Source organism: Nerophis ophidion, linkage group LG10 (assembly GCF_033978795.1).
Source record: "Nerophis ophidion isolate RoL-2023_Sa linkage group LG10, RoL_Noph_v1.0, whole genome shotgun sequence".
NCBI lineage: Eukaryota > Metazoa > Chordata > Actinopteri > Syngnathiformes > Syngnathidae > Nerophis > Nerophis ophidion.
Window position 1 is genome coordinate 44318841 of NC_084620.1, and position 15512 is coordinate 44334352.

A 15512-nucleotide genomic window follows, 5' to 3' on the forward strand; every position below is an offset into this window, starting at 1 on the left:
TTGAAGTAGCAAACCTCCCGACCCTGGCAACATTAACAACTGTGGAGCGACTCAAGGTAATCTTTGCAAGATTTGGAGTGCCTGAAATCTTGGTGACTGACAACAGGCCACAGTTTTCTTCCACAGACTTTGCCACTTTTGCCCAGGACTATGGTTTCAACCACACGACCAGCAGCCCTCGCTATTCCCAGAGCAACGGAGAAGCAGAGAGAGCTGTTCGTACGGTCAAACAGCTGCTTAACAAAAGTCCAGACCCTCAGAAAGCTATTTTGGCTTACAGAGCTACACCACTGGCTCACGGGCTGAGCCCAGCGCAGCTGTTGATGGGGAGGAGGATAAGATCAACAGTTCCTACCGCTCCTCAAGCATTGAAACCAGCCTGGCCAAACTTCAGAGCTTTTAGGAAAAAAGACAAAGAACTAAAAGTGAAACAGAGAGAGTCATTCAACCTGAGACACAGGACTAAAGACTTACCAGTTCTGGTTCCAGGACAGAGTGTGTGGATTAAAACAGCGCAGAGATCAGCTACTGTCCAGGGACCGGCTTCAACACCAAGGTCGTACAATGTGGAAACAGACCAAGGGAGCTTAAGACGAAACAGGGTTCACCTGACACTGCTCCCGGAGAGAGGTCTATCCTGCCATGATGAATCAGAGACTGTCCAATGGCAGACAGATTCAGGTGAAACAGTGACCAGGTCGGGAAGACTTTCCCGTCCTCCAAATAGACTGGATTTATGAACATGCTAATTGACCAGAGAGTTTTCCCTGGTCTTGTTTGTTGTTCCTAAAAACCTGTGTGTCATGTTGGGTATTAATGTTATTGAATGGGAGTTGAATATGCTCAGTTATTAAAACCTGGTGAATAAGATAGAAGTAACTATCATTTTGGAATTATTTCATTTTGAAACAGTTCTATGTTTAAAATAAAGAAAATAGGTTTATAAGATAAAAGGGAGGGATGTACAATATCACATGGCGTCCAGAGGGGGAGCCGTTGAGTGTATTGTGTGGATTAAGAGGTAGATGAAGAAGAACAAGTAAAGGAAGCTGTGTGAAGTTTACATGAAGTCTCTGGAGTCTGCTTTCACGCATATAAACACTACCACAAGAGGCAGCACTTTGCAAAGGACCATTATTAAATCAAGAATATGATACACTCTGTTATGTCGCGACATGGTTGTGGTAGTTGTGACCACAACTTGCGCAGAGAGGAGCCGGTGTAATATATAAAATTACAAAACTAGAGTGCAGCAGGGAGTGCACACAAAACAAAACAAATAATGAAACTAAGAAGTGCACAGAAACCAGGGAATGTTGAGCACAAACAAACAATCGCAGATAAACATGAAACAATGTCGCAGCCCTGACAGAATGTCGAGGTTGGCGTAGCCCTCCGATTAGTGATCAGCGACAGCTGAGTGTCCTGATCACCAATCAGAGGCAGGTGTGCTCATTCAACAAGTGAACCAAAGAAAGAAAGGAGCGCTGAAAACAGAAATAACCACCAAACAAAAAAACCTTAAACAAGTCCAGTCTGTCAGGAGCAATCATAACACGCTAATCTAATGACGCATCTCTCATCTACACACTGATATTTAAAGGTTTTCCCACACTAATGACTTTTTATACAACTAATTGCCTTTGATAGGAAGTAATTCCCTTCATAATTCAGTTACTTTTACAGAAAATAACTAGTAACTACAGTATTATAAAGTAACAATAATTGGAACTCACCTTCCAGTCCCAATTCTTAAGAAGGGGGAACCACCACCCCTGACTGCTAATCTGGAGACACCATGACCAGGACAACCCCACAGAATCCATATGCTCAGACAGGGTGTTTGTTACGGAGAACCTGTGACGAGCTCATATGGTTTATGGTCGAACTGTGTTTCAAACATGCATACAGTTACAACATTGTACGCCACAATTTCCAGTATCTCTTTTTAACATGTTCCAAAAGGAGTAAGAAGAAGCCAAATTTATTTTATCCTACCCAGGGGCGTCCCTAGGCCTATTTTAGGGGGGCTCAAGCCCCTCTAAAATATTCTTACACCCCCCTAAATAATCTGGCGTTATATTTTATTTTATTTTTATTTATTTTATTTTTTTAACAAATACATGCCGAAATATTCATTTTAAAGTGGCCCGAATAAGAGTTTAAAATAAATAATCATATAACCTGTCATAATTCACTCAGTTTCCCCTCACTTCATTATGTAAGGAGCGCTACTGCCTACTGGCGCTGACGAGAGGAGACGCGCGGCCGCCATCTTGGAGTGGTGATCCACTCCACTCAGTGCAATTCATTTGGCAGGAGCAATGAACTGTTAGCGCATTTTATCTCACTGAATACCACTGATTTTCACGCGCTTTTTTGTCATACGTGTAACTATGAAAAAGGACACATGTTTTGGCGTGTTCATAGTTTGCTTAACAGTAATAGAATATTCTTATAAACTATAAGTGACTAGTTGTGCAAGATCAAAACTGGGAATAATAATCCCAGAGAAGTGGGGAAAAAACGGTCAGCTATTTTTAAATTGAAGAAACAATATGATTAGGTGATATTCACATGTGTACATCCTACATAAACAATGTATGAATATATTACATATCTATATATCTTACGGACCAATAGACTGTATCTCTGTTGCTGCAACAGCAGAGAGTTTATTCTGTCTTGACACTTTGTATTGATATTTTGTATTACATTCTTCCCGTAAACGATCATGTTTACAGTGATTGTTTTATATGTATTTTTCATGTATGTTGCTTTGGATAAAAGTGTCTCCCAAATTCTCAAACATATATAAACACCTGAAAGTCTTTATAATCAGCTAAAACCACCAATCTGTTTCACAGGATTCAGAATAAAACAAAATTGTGTCTTACCCAACAAAGTTAGTATTTGAATATTGTTACTTGAAGACTTATTCCTGGTTACAATTATACTGTTAAGAAAGAATCATCTTATACTTAGCACAAAATGCGAATGCATCATAATCAGTGGTGGCTGGTGAATTTTGTTTAAGGTGGGGCTGAGAGTTTGTAAACCAAATACCTGTAGGGGCGTCATCCTCCCCCAGAAGATTTTATTTGTGATTTTCACATACAAATATTGAAGATCTTTGCTCCTTCTCAACTCTGTGGTCAAGCTGCACAAAACCTCTGCGGAGTCCACACAAGCGACCCCACGCAAAAAAACTGCACAACCCCCATTCCCAGCGCAATAATGAAAAAAACATAATTAAAATATATTTGTTTTATTGCATTGATTTGTTACATTCGTAGCTGTTGTATTATGATGGGATGGCTTGTTAAACATTTCATAGGATTTTCAGAGGGAGGAAAATCCAAGACATTTAATATAAAATGTAAAATGTATAAATACATAAAGAGAAAAAGAAAAAAATGGTTAAAAGCCATCGTCCCGTGCATTTTTTTTACCGTCCCCGGGACGACAGGACATCATTAATGTCAAGCCCTGGAAGTTATATTTTATTGTTTGCATTATTTGTTTCAGCTTTGCACTTTGAAGATGGTCCCTCAGCTCTTTCACAGCTTTGGCTCTTTTTCAGATCAGCAGACGGACTCTAAGTCTTTCTTACAGTATACATAAACGTTTCTCACTTCTATTCAGACTTCCATATATATTTAATTTCCTTAACCGACTGAAATAATAATAATAATAATAATAACAAAGAATAATTTCTAAGTCTTGGTTAGCCGTTTGTGAAGTTTTGTACTCGTGCGCTACGTTCGCTCACATCCTGTTCATCTCCTGGGGGTTAAGCCCCCCCTGTCCTTAAAAGCTAGTGTTGCCCCTGATCCTACCCCTTTGTCTTTTCATAGCAGTTGCTAACACTTTTATTCACTTCCTGTTCTCAATTCCAACTCTAAATAAATAGGTAAGATTATTTTATTTTCAGTAAATTCAAAACGTCGTGAGTTCCATAAAGCACTTCTTGGGGTACAGACCAGGGGGTATATTCCCCAACTTGTTCCTCTCCAGGTTTTACTGTTGTTGCCAATGAGAGGGTTATAGTCCCCCAAACAGAACCAAGATTGAGTTCAATTAGAAGGGACAATACATATAAATGAACATTTACATGTAAATAATCTTATTTCCATCACCGGTCCCCTGGCAAGTTGATGCTGAAATGAAGACAAACACATTTCAAACATAGTACCATATGTTCCGGACTATAAGGCCAACTTAAAATCTTTTTTTTCCCTCAAAACTCGACAGTGTGCCTTATAACAAGGTGCGTCTCATGTATGAATTAATTCTGGTTTGGCTTACCGACCTCGGAAAAATTTTATTTGGTACATGCTGTAATACGTGAAGACTGCAATATGATGGCAATATGACTCAAGTCAACAACACCAACATTTTATAAGTCCCATTGAAAATGTAGAACATTACACACGGCGCTCAAAAATCCATCAAAATGTTTTAGTACGACTTTGGTAAGCTATGAAGCCGCACCGCTTGATGGATTGTACTGTGCTTCAACATACGAGTACGATTATGGTGTGTGTATAAGGTATGAAATTATCTGATGTTTTGTTTCGCAATATTTTGCACAAACAACTTTTTACCTTCTGGTACCTTCCGGACTATAAGGCCAACTTAAAATCTTTTTTTTCCCTCAAAACTCGACAGTGTGCCTTATAACAAGGTGCGTCTCATGTATGAATTAATTCTGGTTTGGCTTACCGACCTCGGAAAATTTTTATTTGGTACATGCTGTAATACGTGAAGACTGCAATATGATGGCAATATGACTCAAGTCAACAACACCAACATTTTATAAGTCCCATTGAAAATGTAGAACATTACACACGGCGCTCAAAAATCCATCAAAATGTTTTAGTACGACTTTGGTAAGCTATGAAGCCGCACCGCTTGATGGATTGTACTGTGCTTCAACATACGAGTACGATTATGGTGTGTGTATAAGGTATGAAATTATCTGATGTTTTGTTTCGCAATATTTTGCACAAACAACTTTTTTACCTTCTGGTACCTGCTGATCTGTATTTGGGATCTGCATATATCCTGAAAATTTGTACGCTTCCGCCTTTGTAGTCCCTGCCGACAACATAGTCGGTGAGCTTCTTCTTTTTCTCTGTTATGACATTCATGTTAAGACATTCACCCTTCGCTGTTGTCTTTTCTAATATGAACTAGTGTGAAGTTCTTACTTAAATCTGTAAACAAGCACTAAAACATACCGGTGTAATATGTTTATATTACGCACCCAATGTCGTTATGAGAGAGTTCCCGTTGGACGGTTTTTCACGTGACACATTTCCGGGCTTCTTGTCGCACTATTAAGCCACGGATGAGGAGATGCTGCTCCATTATTGATTTAAGTAAAGTCTGAATGTCAATAATACAGATAGCTCCATCTTTAGACACCTCCTTCACTCCCGTCCTTACACGCTACACCGCTACAACAAAGACGATGGGGAGAAGACGCTGCTGAAGGTGAGCCACGTAAATAAGGCCGCCCTGGAAGCAACAGTCAGAAAGCGGCTTGAAGATGATCTGTAAAACATAATATATGCAACATTTTGACCAAAGAACCATTACATGTTGTGTAGACCACAAAGAAGTGTCTTCAATTTAAACAAAATATAGAAAAATATGACTTTTTTAATGCGCCTTATAATCCGGTGCGCCCTATAGTTCGGAAAATTTGTTACACAGATTAACAATAATAAAAATGTCAAATTCCAAGATTTAGGGGCAAAAGGGGCTGGTGTAGACGCTCACTGTCACAAATTTAACATAGGTAGATAATACCCCTAAAAAGCCTGTGTGAAACTTCTGTATGACGCATCGGCAAAAACAACAATCAGGACCTGTCCCCCTAAGGTGCAGGGTGAATACCTTCTTGTCTACCGCGGTAAACTCCAAGGCACAGAACTAAACAAGTGGTGCCAATTGGGTCTGTCGCCGCCCACTGCAGGCAACACTAGAGTCCGACCCATCTGGAAAGGACTGGTTTCAGAATCGGGGTGATTCTGACCAAGTCAACATTAAACACCAGAGAGGGCACGTTTCACTTCCCCAGAGGTGCTTATGGCTGCCAGCCTGACCCCTTTGGCCCCTCCTATGAGTGGTGTGCCCAGTGGAGGAAGGACCGACATTGCGCATTTGTGTGTGTCAACTATATATTATTCTTAACAATATTTGAATTGTTATGTTTACCAACAAAACAGTTGATTGAGATACATGTCTTTGCTATTGTAGCTGCCCTTACTGCTCCCAATCTAACTGCTATTTACGACATTACTTGAACACAACGCACACTCAGGTAGACTAAAAATAGAAGCGTGTTTCAGCACATTCTGGACGATATATCCCAATGTCCCTACTTCATGCCTCATAATCTTTATTTTCTGCGATTTACTGCCTTATTTTGTTAGTTCCCGTTATGTTGCATGGTCCAACGGATACCATTTCCTTTAATGGTCTTTGTATGATTTCACCTGGGTACCTGCGGCCATTTAACAACATTAAATAAGGGGTCTTGAAGGTTTATTCAATAAAATGATGTCCATGTTATAAGACTACAATGATAAGATGATGATGTGGTTGTTTTCTAGTGGAACGAAAAGACAAAACACACAAATTAGAAGATATAAATTGAGTTTCTTGTTTTTTTTTTTCAGGGCATATGAGATGGGTTTTTGCCTCTCACCTATTTTAAACGCGAGCCTTAAAGACCAACATAGTATTCACCTACATGTGCGAGGCACATTCTAAATGACCTTAATACACTTTTAAATGAAGTTGAATGAATATTTAAAAATGTATTTCTATTTAAATCAAATTCCAAAAAGTGATATAGTGGACACTTTCTTTTGTAAAGGCACACACATGTCAATACAAATAAATATCTGTCTATGTATTGAGCTACTTTTGACTGATCTGTACTTAAGTGGAAAAAAACACTGTTAGAAAATCCAGTGAATTAATTCAATCAATTCATAGCCTCCAGATTCATAAATCCTTAGGCATTAGTAGTTCTAATATTTAGTCACATGGTAAAAACACTGAAAACATGCTTTTCCTGACGAAACGTTGACACACCATATTTTAGTATTTCATCCAATTACATGCTTATGAGCTTGTTCCCTCCAAGATTGCTGGAAAGAGAAGCAAGAGAGAAAACACAAGGTACCATTCACAACAGGAACCGCACACAGAATGTCACAAAAATCACGTACATGATGTGCACAAACACAAAGATATAAACTTCACATTGGTTCATATATGTAAATAAATCAAGTGGTACAGTATGTCTTAAAAACTGCAACAATCGTGTAGGAAATGAGTGACAGAGAAAGATTTAAGCTTTACTGGACTTCTAAAGGCTAGAAATATACCCGCCAAATTAATACTTACAAAGAAACCAAGACTTAAGCGGTTTCATTTTCAGGGTTCGGCAGACATCCGTGTGTCCTTGTATGCACACTATATAAGGACACCAAATTTTACCGAAAGGACTCACAAGCCCCTTCCTGTTGAATCATTGATAAAAAAATATGGTGGCAAATTTTCCCCAGAAATTCGTATTGTCCGCCGTGGCGTGCGTCGTGCTGGTTTGGAATCCCAGTCGGAGATGTATCAGAAAGGTATGCAAATTAATATTTTAATTATGTCAAACCTGTTATTTAGTTTATTGCATTCTGGTGCGGCGTTGTTGACCCCAAGATGCCGAGGCCAGCGCTGGCTTGAAGGTGATAGAATTTATTAGCACAAAACAAAAATGTGTCCAGCTCAGGAGACCACACAAAATAAAATAAAGTGCAGCTAGAGAGTGCACAGCAAGCTAACACCTTTAGGTAACATAGCCACAAAACACAAATATCTATCTATATGTGGTTCGCACCAAGTGGAGTGTAGGCCATCAACGACTCTGTTCTAGGCTATTCCGGCCATTTCAGTCCAGTTGGTCACACGTTTCTTTCACTCTGCCTCAAGTGTCTCCCCCCCAGCTGTGCGACGCCTGCCTTCTATTCCTTTTCCCTTGTGGGTTTTAAATCAGGGCTTGGCGTGCGATGTTTGGTATTGGCTTTCTGAGGCCCAATTCCTTCACCGTATCTGCTTGGCTCCCACAGAGCTTCATTCCTGATCTTGTCAGATTTTGTGGATGTGTCTCAGACACATGCAACAAACATTCAGTCGTTTTTTTCCAAAACTTGCCTTGATATTTACGTCACAAATACTGCAACAAGTGTAATCTACATCAGCATCGCATTTGGAAAAGACGAGCCACGTAGAAGTATAAGCCATAAGTAGAAGGAGCAGAGGGCCCGGACCCCCAGAGCCCTCCCAGTCTACACAGGAGGCCGCCCCCCCTCCACACACACACACACACACACACACACACACACACACAGCCGCGAGTCCGCCTCCTGCAAAACAATGCCAGTGCCTGCCCACCCCAACCCAACTCTGCGGAGTCCACACAAGGGACCCCACGCAAAAAAACTGCACAGCCCCCTTGCCCAGTGCAAAATCTGCATCTCAGCTATCCACACAAACAAGTCCAGGCCAGAGAACGAAGCCTCTCAACGGGGGAAGTCAACACATCCCGCCCACATGTCAGTACCCAAGCCAGCCAGCAGGCTAATGCCAGCCACCAATCCACCAATCCCAGCCTCCCTAACCACTCCAACCCAACACAGCAACGCCAAAAGCACACCAAATAAAGTTACTAATAAAAAAGCCATAATATTATAAAAAAAAGTCATATATTTACAACTTAATTCCAATATTGTAGTGTTTCTTCTGTGAATTTTTGGGAAAAAAAATAAAAACATTAAGACTTTTACTATTTTTGTGTTGTTTCCGTCTATTTTCGTCTCTGTCAGCTCACTGCTTGTGTATGACCGCCAAACACTGTTGGATCTTTGCCCCTCTCCCACTGATATGATCAACTTCGACGTTGGTTTTTCGACGTCCCAGTCAGTTTTTAACCTGGCCGGATTCCTGCCTTCCTTTCCCGCGGTAAACGTGGCGGCCAGCTGGTGAAAGTTAGGGCACTCCTGGTCCGGCTTCCCGTGGCTTCCCGAAGAAGAAATGGTGCGGTATTCGGTCTCCTCCTGCACCCACGCTCACTCGATCCCATCGGTTCCTAGCTTGTTTGTATCGTTGGTTTGGAAGGATGAGGCTTGCCCCCTTCGCTCCTGCTGTCCCCGCTCCCGGAGGCGCGGGGTGGATTCCCGCCACCTGCGTGTCGGGCCCCACCTGGATTAGCTGCGCCCTTGGACGTGCTGGCCCCCGCCAGGTTCGGTCTTGTGCACGCAAGATCTTTGACAAACAAAACTTTTATCCTGAAGGATTTCTTCACTTCCCGCGGACTTGACTTCCTCTGTGTGACGGAAACATGGCTAAGGGCCGGTGAGTCCGCCCCTCTTAATGAACTTCTGCTTTCGGAGTGTTCCTACTTTAATTCTCCGCGGTCGTCCGGCCGAAAAGTAGGAGGATTAGCAGCCGTTTTTAAAAATGTCTTCAAATGCCTTCAGATCCGCCTGCAGTCTTCCTTTTCAAGCTTCAAACTGTGCATGTTTGAACTGGGTATTTCTGATGTCGTCCTGTGTGCCATCGTCTATCGACTACCCAAGTACCACAAAGACTTTATAACTGACCTTTCTGAATTTCTGGCTGAAATCCTGCCCAAATATGATCGTGTCCTTATTGTGGTTGATTTTAATATTCACACCTACTGTCCAGACCAGTCACTTTCCAGGAGCTTCCTGAATGTAATTGACTCTTTTAACTTTGTTCAGTCTGTGTGTGGTTCCCCACATGAACGCGGGCATACACTCGATTTGGTGCTCCCGTATGCTTTGTGGGTTTTTATATTTGGACATTTGCGACACTGTGTTCTCTGATCATATGCCGATCCTGTTTGATATTCCCACTTGGTGTCCGATTCAATTGTGCGCTCCGCCCCAACGCTCTCGCATGTTTAATTCTTCGTCTCCTGCTATGTTCTCCTGCATTTTTTTCGACTCTTTGTGATTATAATTCTGCAGCCCCTGTATGTCTGAATACTGAAGAGTTGGTTTCTGGGTTCAACTCTATTTGTTTACAAATAGTGGACAAGATCGCTCCTGTCAAGTACAGCCGCTCTAAAGCCACGCCTCAGCCCTGGTTGAATGACGTCACTTGTGCAGCAAGGCGTAAGGGTCGGGTAGCAGAGAGAAAGTGGAAAAAAGACAGGCTGCATGTGTCCTTTGCCATTTTTAAAGAAAGCCTGCTTCCATTTCAGATGACTGTAAAAGCAGAGATGAATATATACAGTATCTATCTCAGATTATATATTCTAACTGTAACAACCCCAGAGTTCTGTTCAAAACTATTAACAGTCATTGATGATCCTAAATCTGTTGGTTTTGATGCTTCTTTGAAGTCTGTGAAAATTGTCTCCATTTTTTCACTGACAAAATTGTGTCAACGAGAGCCAGTTTATCCCAGCCTTCATATGACCCTTCTGTTCCTCTGCATTTCTCTTCTGTTTTCCATCAGTTTGACCCGGTGTCCTATTCTTTTTTAAATGACACAGTTAGTCATATGAAGCCCTCTGGTTCCCCTGCACATGCCCTCCCACCTCGCCTGTTTAAGGAGGTACTTGCTACTATTGGATCAAGTGTCCTTAACATTATCAATAGTAGCCTCTCTTCTGGAATAGTTCCAGTAGAGTTCAAACATGCAGTGGTACGACCTTTACTTAAAAAAACCAAGCCTCGACCCTTCTCTTCTCTAACCTTAGACCTATCTTCCATTCATTTCCAAAATATTAGAGAAGGTTGTCTACAGTCAGTTGTTGCCCTTTTTAGAGGATAATGGTATCACTGAGCTGTTCCAGTCCGGTTTTAAAGCCCTCCACAGCACAGAGTCAGCGCTTCTAAAAGTTTTTAACGATATCCTCCTGTCTACTGATTCTGGTAAATATGTTGTCCTGGTGCTTTTAGATCTGTCTGCTGCGTTCGACACCGTCGACCACACCACCTTAATCACTCGTCTTGATAACTGTGTGGGTATTAGGCTTGCCGCCCTCAACTGGTTCCGGTCGTACCTAACCGACAGGAGTTTCTGTGTAAAAATAGACAGTTTTATGTCTTCGACAGCTCCTTTACCACATGGGGTCCCCCAGGGCTCTATCCTTGCCCCAATATTATTTGCGCTTTACCTTGGTTACCTTGGTTCTATTTTTAGGAAGTACGGTATTGCATTTAATTTTTATGCCGATTATAGCCAGATCTATTTTCCCATGGCACAAAATAACACGGTTCAACGTCTCATTGACTGACTGAATGACATCAAAGCCTGGCTTTCAGCTAACTTCCTGAGCCTAAATGATGACAAAACAGAAGTTATGTTGTTCGGTCCAAGTCGCTCTCCCTCCCCCAACGTTGACCTCGGCACTCCGACCCCGTATCTCAGCGATTGTGTCACAAACCTGGGGGTAAAGTTCGACTCAGATTTTAAATTTGAAAAACAAATCAGCAGCGTCGTTCAAAAAAGCTTTTATCAACTACGCCAAATAGCGAAAGTGGAACCGCTTCTATCAGGACATGATCTCGAGAAATTAGTCCACGCCTTTATCTCGAATCGTTTAGACCACTGCAATGCCCTGTATGAAGGCATTAGCCAGGCCTCCCTCGCCCGCCTGCAGCTCGTGCAGAACTCTGCAGCTCGTCTGCTAACACAGACCCGCAGACGTGAGCACATCACCCCTATATTAGCGTCCCTTCACTGGCTTCCTGTGCGTTACCGAATCAATTTTAAAGTCTTTCTATTTGTTTTTAAATGTCTAAACAACCTCGCGCCAACATATCTCTCCGACCTCTTTCAGCCTTACTGCCCCACCTAAGATCAGCCGATCAGCTGCTACTGACGGTCCCTGACACAAGGCTGAAGCTTAGAGGTGACAGAGCATTCGCCGCTGCTGCTCCCAAGCTCCCGAACGACCTACCTGAGTGTTGGACAAGCATCCTCTCTTCCTGTTTTTAAATCTCTCTTAAAACATACTTTTATTCCATGGCTTTTAACACTGAGTAATATCCATCCTGCAATGGCGCCCCATTATACACCTGCTGTGAACCTGTTTTTATGTTTTATTTATTTATTTTTTATCATGTTCTGTTTGTGTTGTGTTGTGTTTGCTCGGTTCTCGTTTTTAACCTGCCCATTGTACAGCCCTTTGGCTACCCCTGTGGTAAATTTTAAATGTGTTATATAAATAAAGTTGATTTGATTTGATTTCAATTTACTCTAACATATCTGTAATTTTGTAAAGGTAAGATTATAATTATATTTCTATCACAACAGAAAAATACAAATAAATACCATGCTTACTTGTCTCAAAACATAATTTCACATTTTTATTAAAATAATACATTTTCTCAGTACCAGAAACAATAACGTCATTCCGTACAATTTGTTTTCAAATAAATCACATTCGGCTCCAAACCAAAGTATAAAGGACAGCACAACAGTTTGTTTGGCCCAAGAAAGTCATCAAAAATGAAATTAGAAATGAAAGGTAATTCCATTAAAATAAAAGGGTCGAACTAAAGTAGAAAGACTAATTAAATAGCAACTCATTTTTATATTTCATTGTCGGATTCGCCATCTTGTTCTTCTTCCTGATTGGCTCTTTCTCCTTCTTCTCCTTTCTGCTCGAAGGCAGTTGCTCCTTTTCTAGGAGGTAACACAGAGAAGAAGGCCTCCGCCCAGCTGCCTTTCTCCAAAAATGCCAGGATAATCTCAAAAACTGACAAAAAGTGCAAAAAAAACAAGGTTGCGTAAAATTAGCCCAACAAGATAATGTGAAATTTTAGGACGATCTACCTTGAAAATGTTGAAAAAGCATATCTAAACAAATCTAGACCACGTGTACAGTAAGTGAAAATAATAATAATAATAATAATGGATTAGATTTATATCGCGCTTTTCTATTGTTAGATACTCAAAGCGCTCACAGAGAAGTGGGAACCCATCATTCATTCACACTTGGTGGTGGTAAGCTACATTTGTAGCCACAGCTGCCCTGGGGTAGACTGATGGAAGCGTGGCTGCCAGTTTGCGCCTACGGCCCCTCCGACCACCACCATTATTCATTCATCATTCATTCACCAGTGTGAGCTGCACCGGGGGCAAGGGTGAAGTGTCCTGCCCAAGGACACAACGGCAGCGATTTGGATGTTAATAGGTGGGAAGCGAACCTGCAACCCTCAGGTTTCTGGCACAGCCGCTCTACCCACTACGCCATGCCGCCCCTAAATAAGGCTTGATGCAGTTTTTTTGTACAAATTCTGGTTTTACTAGTTTACATAAATCTGTTAATTACGTTACCATTCATTAATCTGCTAAGTTTTTTGGCTAAGTCTTTACGTGGAACTTTAAAGGAAGAAAAAAAATGGTGTCTTTTTCTTTTTACAAGGTTATAGCAATATCGGATTTAGTATTTTGACACCGTTAACAATGAAAAAGGTAAAAAATACACACTAAACAATGCTGTGGCGAGGGCAATTCGCTGAAGGACCGCAATGAAGGAACGCAAATGTTAATTATTATACAAATCCTTTGTATGCAAATCTTGTCATGTTAAAAGTATTGCAACAAACTGTTAGATACACTCATGAATAATTTAGGAATAAAAACAAAGGCAGACTGAACTAAACTTATCTCTCAGGTTAATATGCTAACAAGCGCTATCAAATAACACAAACGCCAGTCACAATACAATTACAATAGTTACGTACTGTAGATCAGTATGCTAACATACGACAACAATATATCAAGTCACAAATTAGTTGATTCTGAAAGAGCAAAAACTTAAATTGTAACAAAACTATCTTGCCTGACAAAAGCAAGCTCAACAGATTTGTCATCAAAAATGGTTTAAAATTATTTCAAGTTTTAAATAATGTTTTGTTATCTTAACCCCCTTGGTGGCTACATTTCTAATCAACCTGGTTACAGTTAATGTTAAAAATGTTGAAACTTCAAACTAAGACCATGTCAAAATACGACATAATTTTCAAATTAAACTAATCTGCCTGTGAGCAGGCTACTGAACACATTTTGTGGCAAGTTACTCCAATTATATTTATATTGGGGTAATTAGGGTCGCCCACTTCTTCTAAAATTTTCCGTATCATTGCAACGACCATCTTTTCAAGCGCTACTTGTATCGCCGGTACGTTTGCCTGTTGCGGCCATGCACATCCAACCTTTTCTTCCTGACGTAGCACCACTTATTTGTTCCTTTGTGCAGTTCTCTGACTCCGCAGCATTGACAGCCTCACAATCTCAACATTGTTTGTTCACTTGAAACACAACAAAGAAGAAGTACCTCCTCTGATTGGTAAATGTGCACAGATCTGAGTCACTTGACCTAATTTCAATGTGAATTGCCTATTTATAAGGGGGTGTGGCTTGGGCCTGGTCTGAAGGGGCCCTCCTACGCAAACATCTGCGGTCAATCCCACATTGATTGGGATTTTAAAAAAGAATTGTGCTTGGATTAGTGCATGTGCACACTTTAATTCATCTGAATTTTTTCACGCGTACGATGTTTTCTGGATTTTAACGTATGACCATTTTTTGTAGGCAATTCAGCAACTCTTAAAACATGAGGCCCCTGGGCTTGGTCTTTATGCCATTGCCTTCTTACCAGTGTTTATCCAAAATCGAAGGTGTGCTTGTAAAGCCCTTTGAAACACCTGTGATCAAGGGCGATATAAATAATTGTTGATTGATTGATACATCTCAACTTCCCCATGAAAAAGGGCGGACGCTACGTTTTTGTGTGTTAGCAAACTTAATACATGAGGCCACTGGTGTTCATGTAATGTTACTATGTAGTGTATTTATTTTTCTCTTAGTATTACAACATCATCGTGAACTTTTCTTATATACTACAACTTTACAAGAATTTATAATACCTATAATTACCCTACTGTTATGTCACGTAAAATAAAATTCAAATTTTTGTAAAATTCTACCTTAACGTTTAACTCACGTCACTTAATTGCTGTACTCAAGAGTTTTATTTCCTTAATGTCAAAAAATAAAAACTGTTTCACATAGTTTTAGTATTTATTCTTGTATATTACAATATAATTCTGATTTTAAAGGTAATCTAATATTTTATTTAAAAATGTATTGCAATATTATGACATTATGAAAATTACAATTTGTTTTTGTAATATTGAGACATTACTTATCACGACTGAAACTTATGAGAGAGAATTATCACTTTGCCGTTACAATGGAATGAAAGCAAATATAAATAATGTCAAGGTATTCAGCCCTTCTTTTAATTATCTATGTTTAACCATCTTAGAAAACTAATCGATAAATCTTGTCTTGTTTTTCATAGCTATCCTCTGCGAGCCTTACCATGGTTTACTGCTAGAACTTTCCGACTCTTCATCTGGACGAAGTTGCTCAAAGGGAGCTGGGCGTGATCG

General features: G+C 40.5%; 1 protein-coding gene across 1 annotated transcript in view; it reads right to left on the reverse strand.

Annotated features, from left to right (window-relative positions):
• Window positions 1-12386: 12386 nt before the first annotated feature.
• Window positions 12387-15512, reverse strand: part of trmt10a (tRNA methyltransferase 10A) — a 25417-nt gene continuing 22291 nt past the window's right edge. Inside the window, exons 6-7 of the mRNA XM_061913860.1 lie at window positions 15442-15512; window positions 12387-12808 (exon numbers count right to left, since the gene is read on the reverse strand). The exon at window positions 15442-15512 is cut by the window's right edge and continues 35 nt beyond it. Coding sequence (XP_061769844.1) covers window positions 12642-12808; window positions 15442-15512 — 238 coding nt within the window. The 3' untranslated portion in view covers window positions 12387-12641. The remainder of the gene's footprint in view (window positions 12809-15441) is intronic.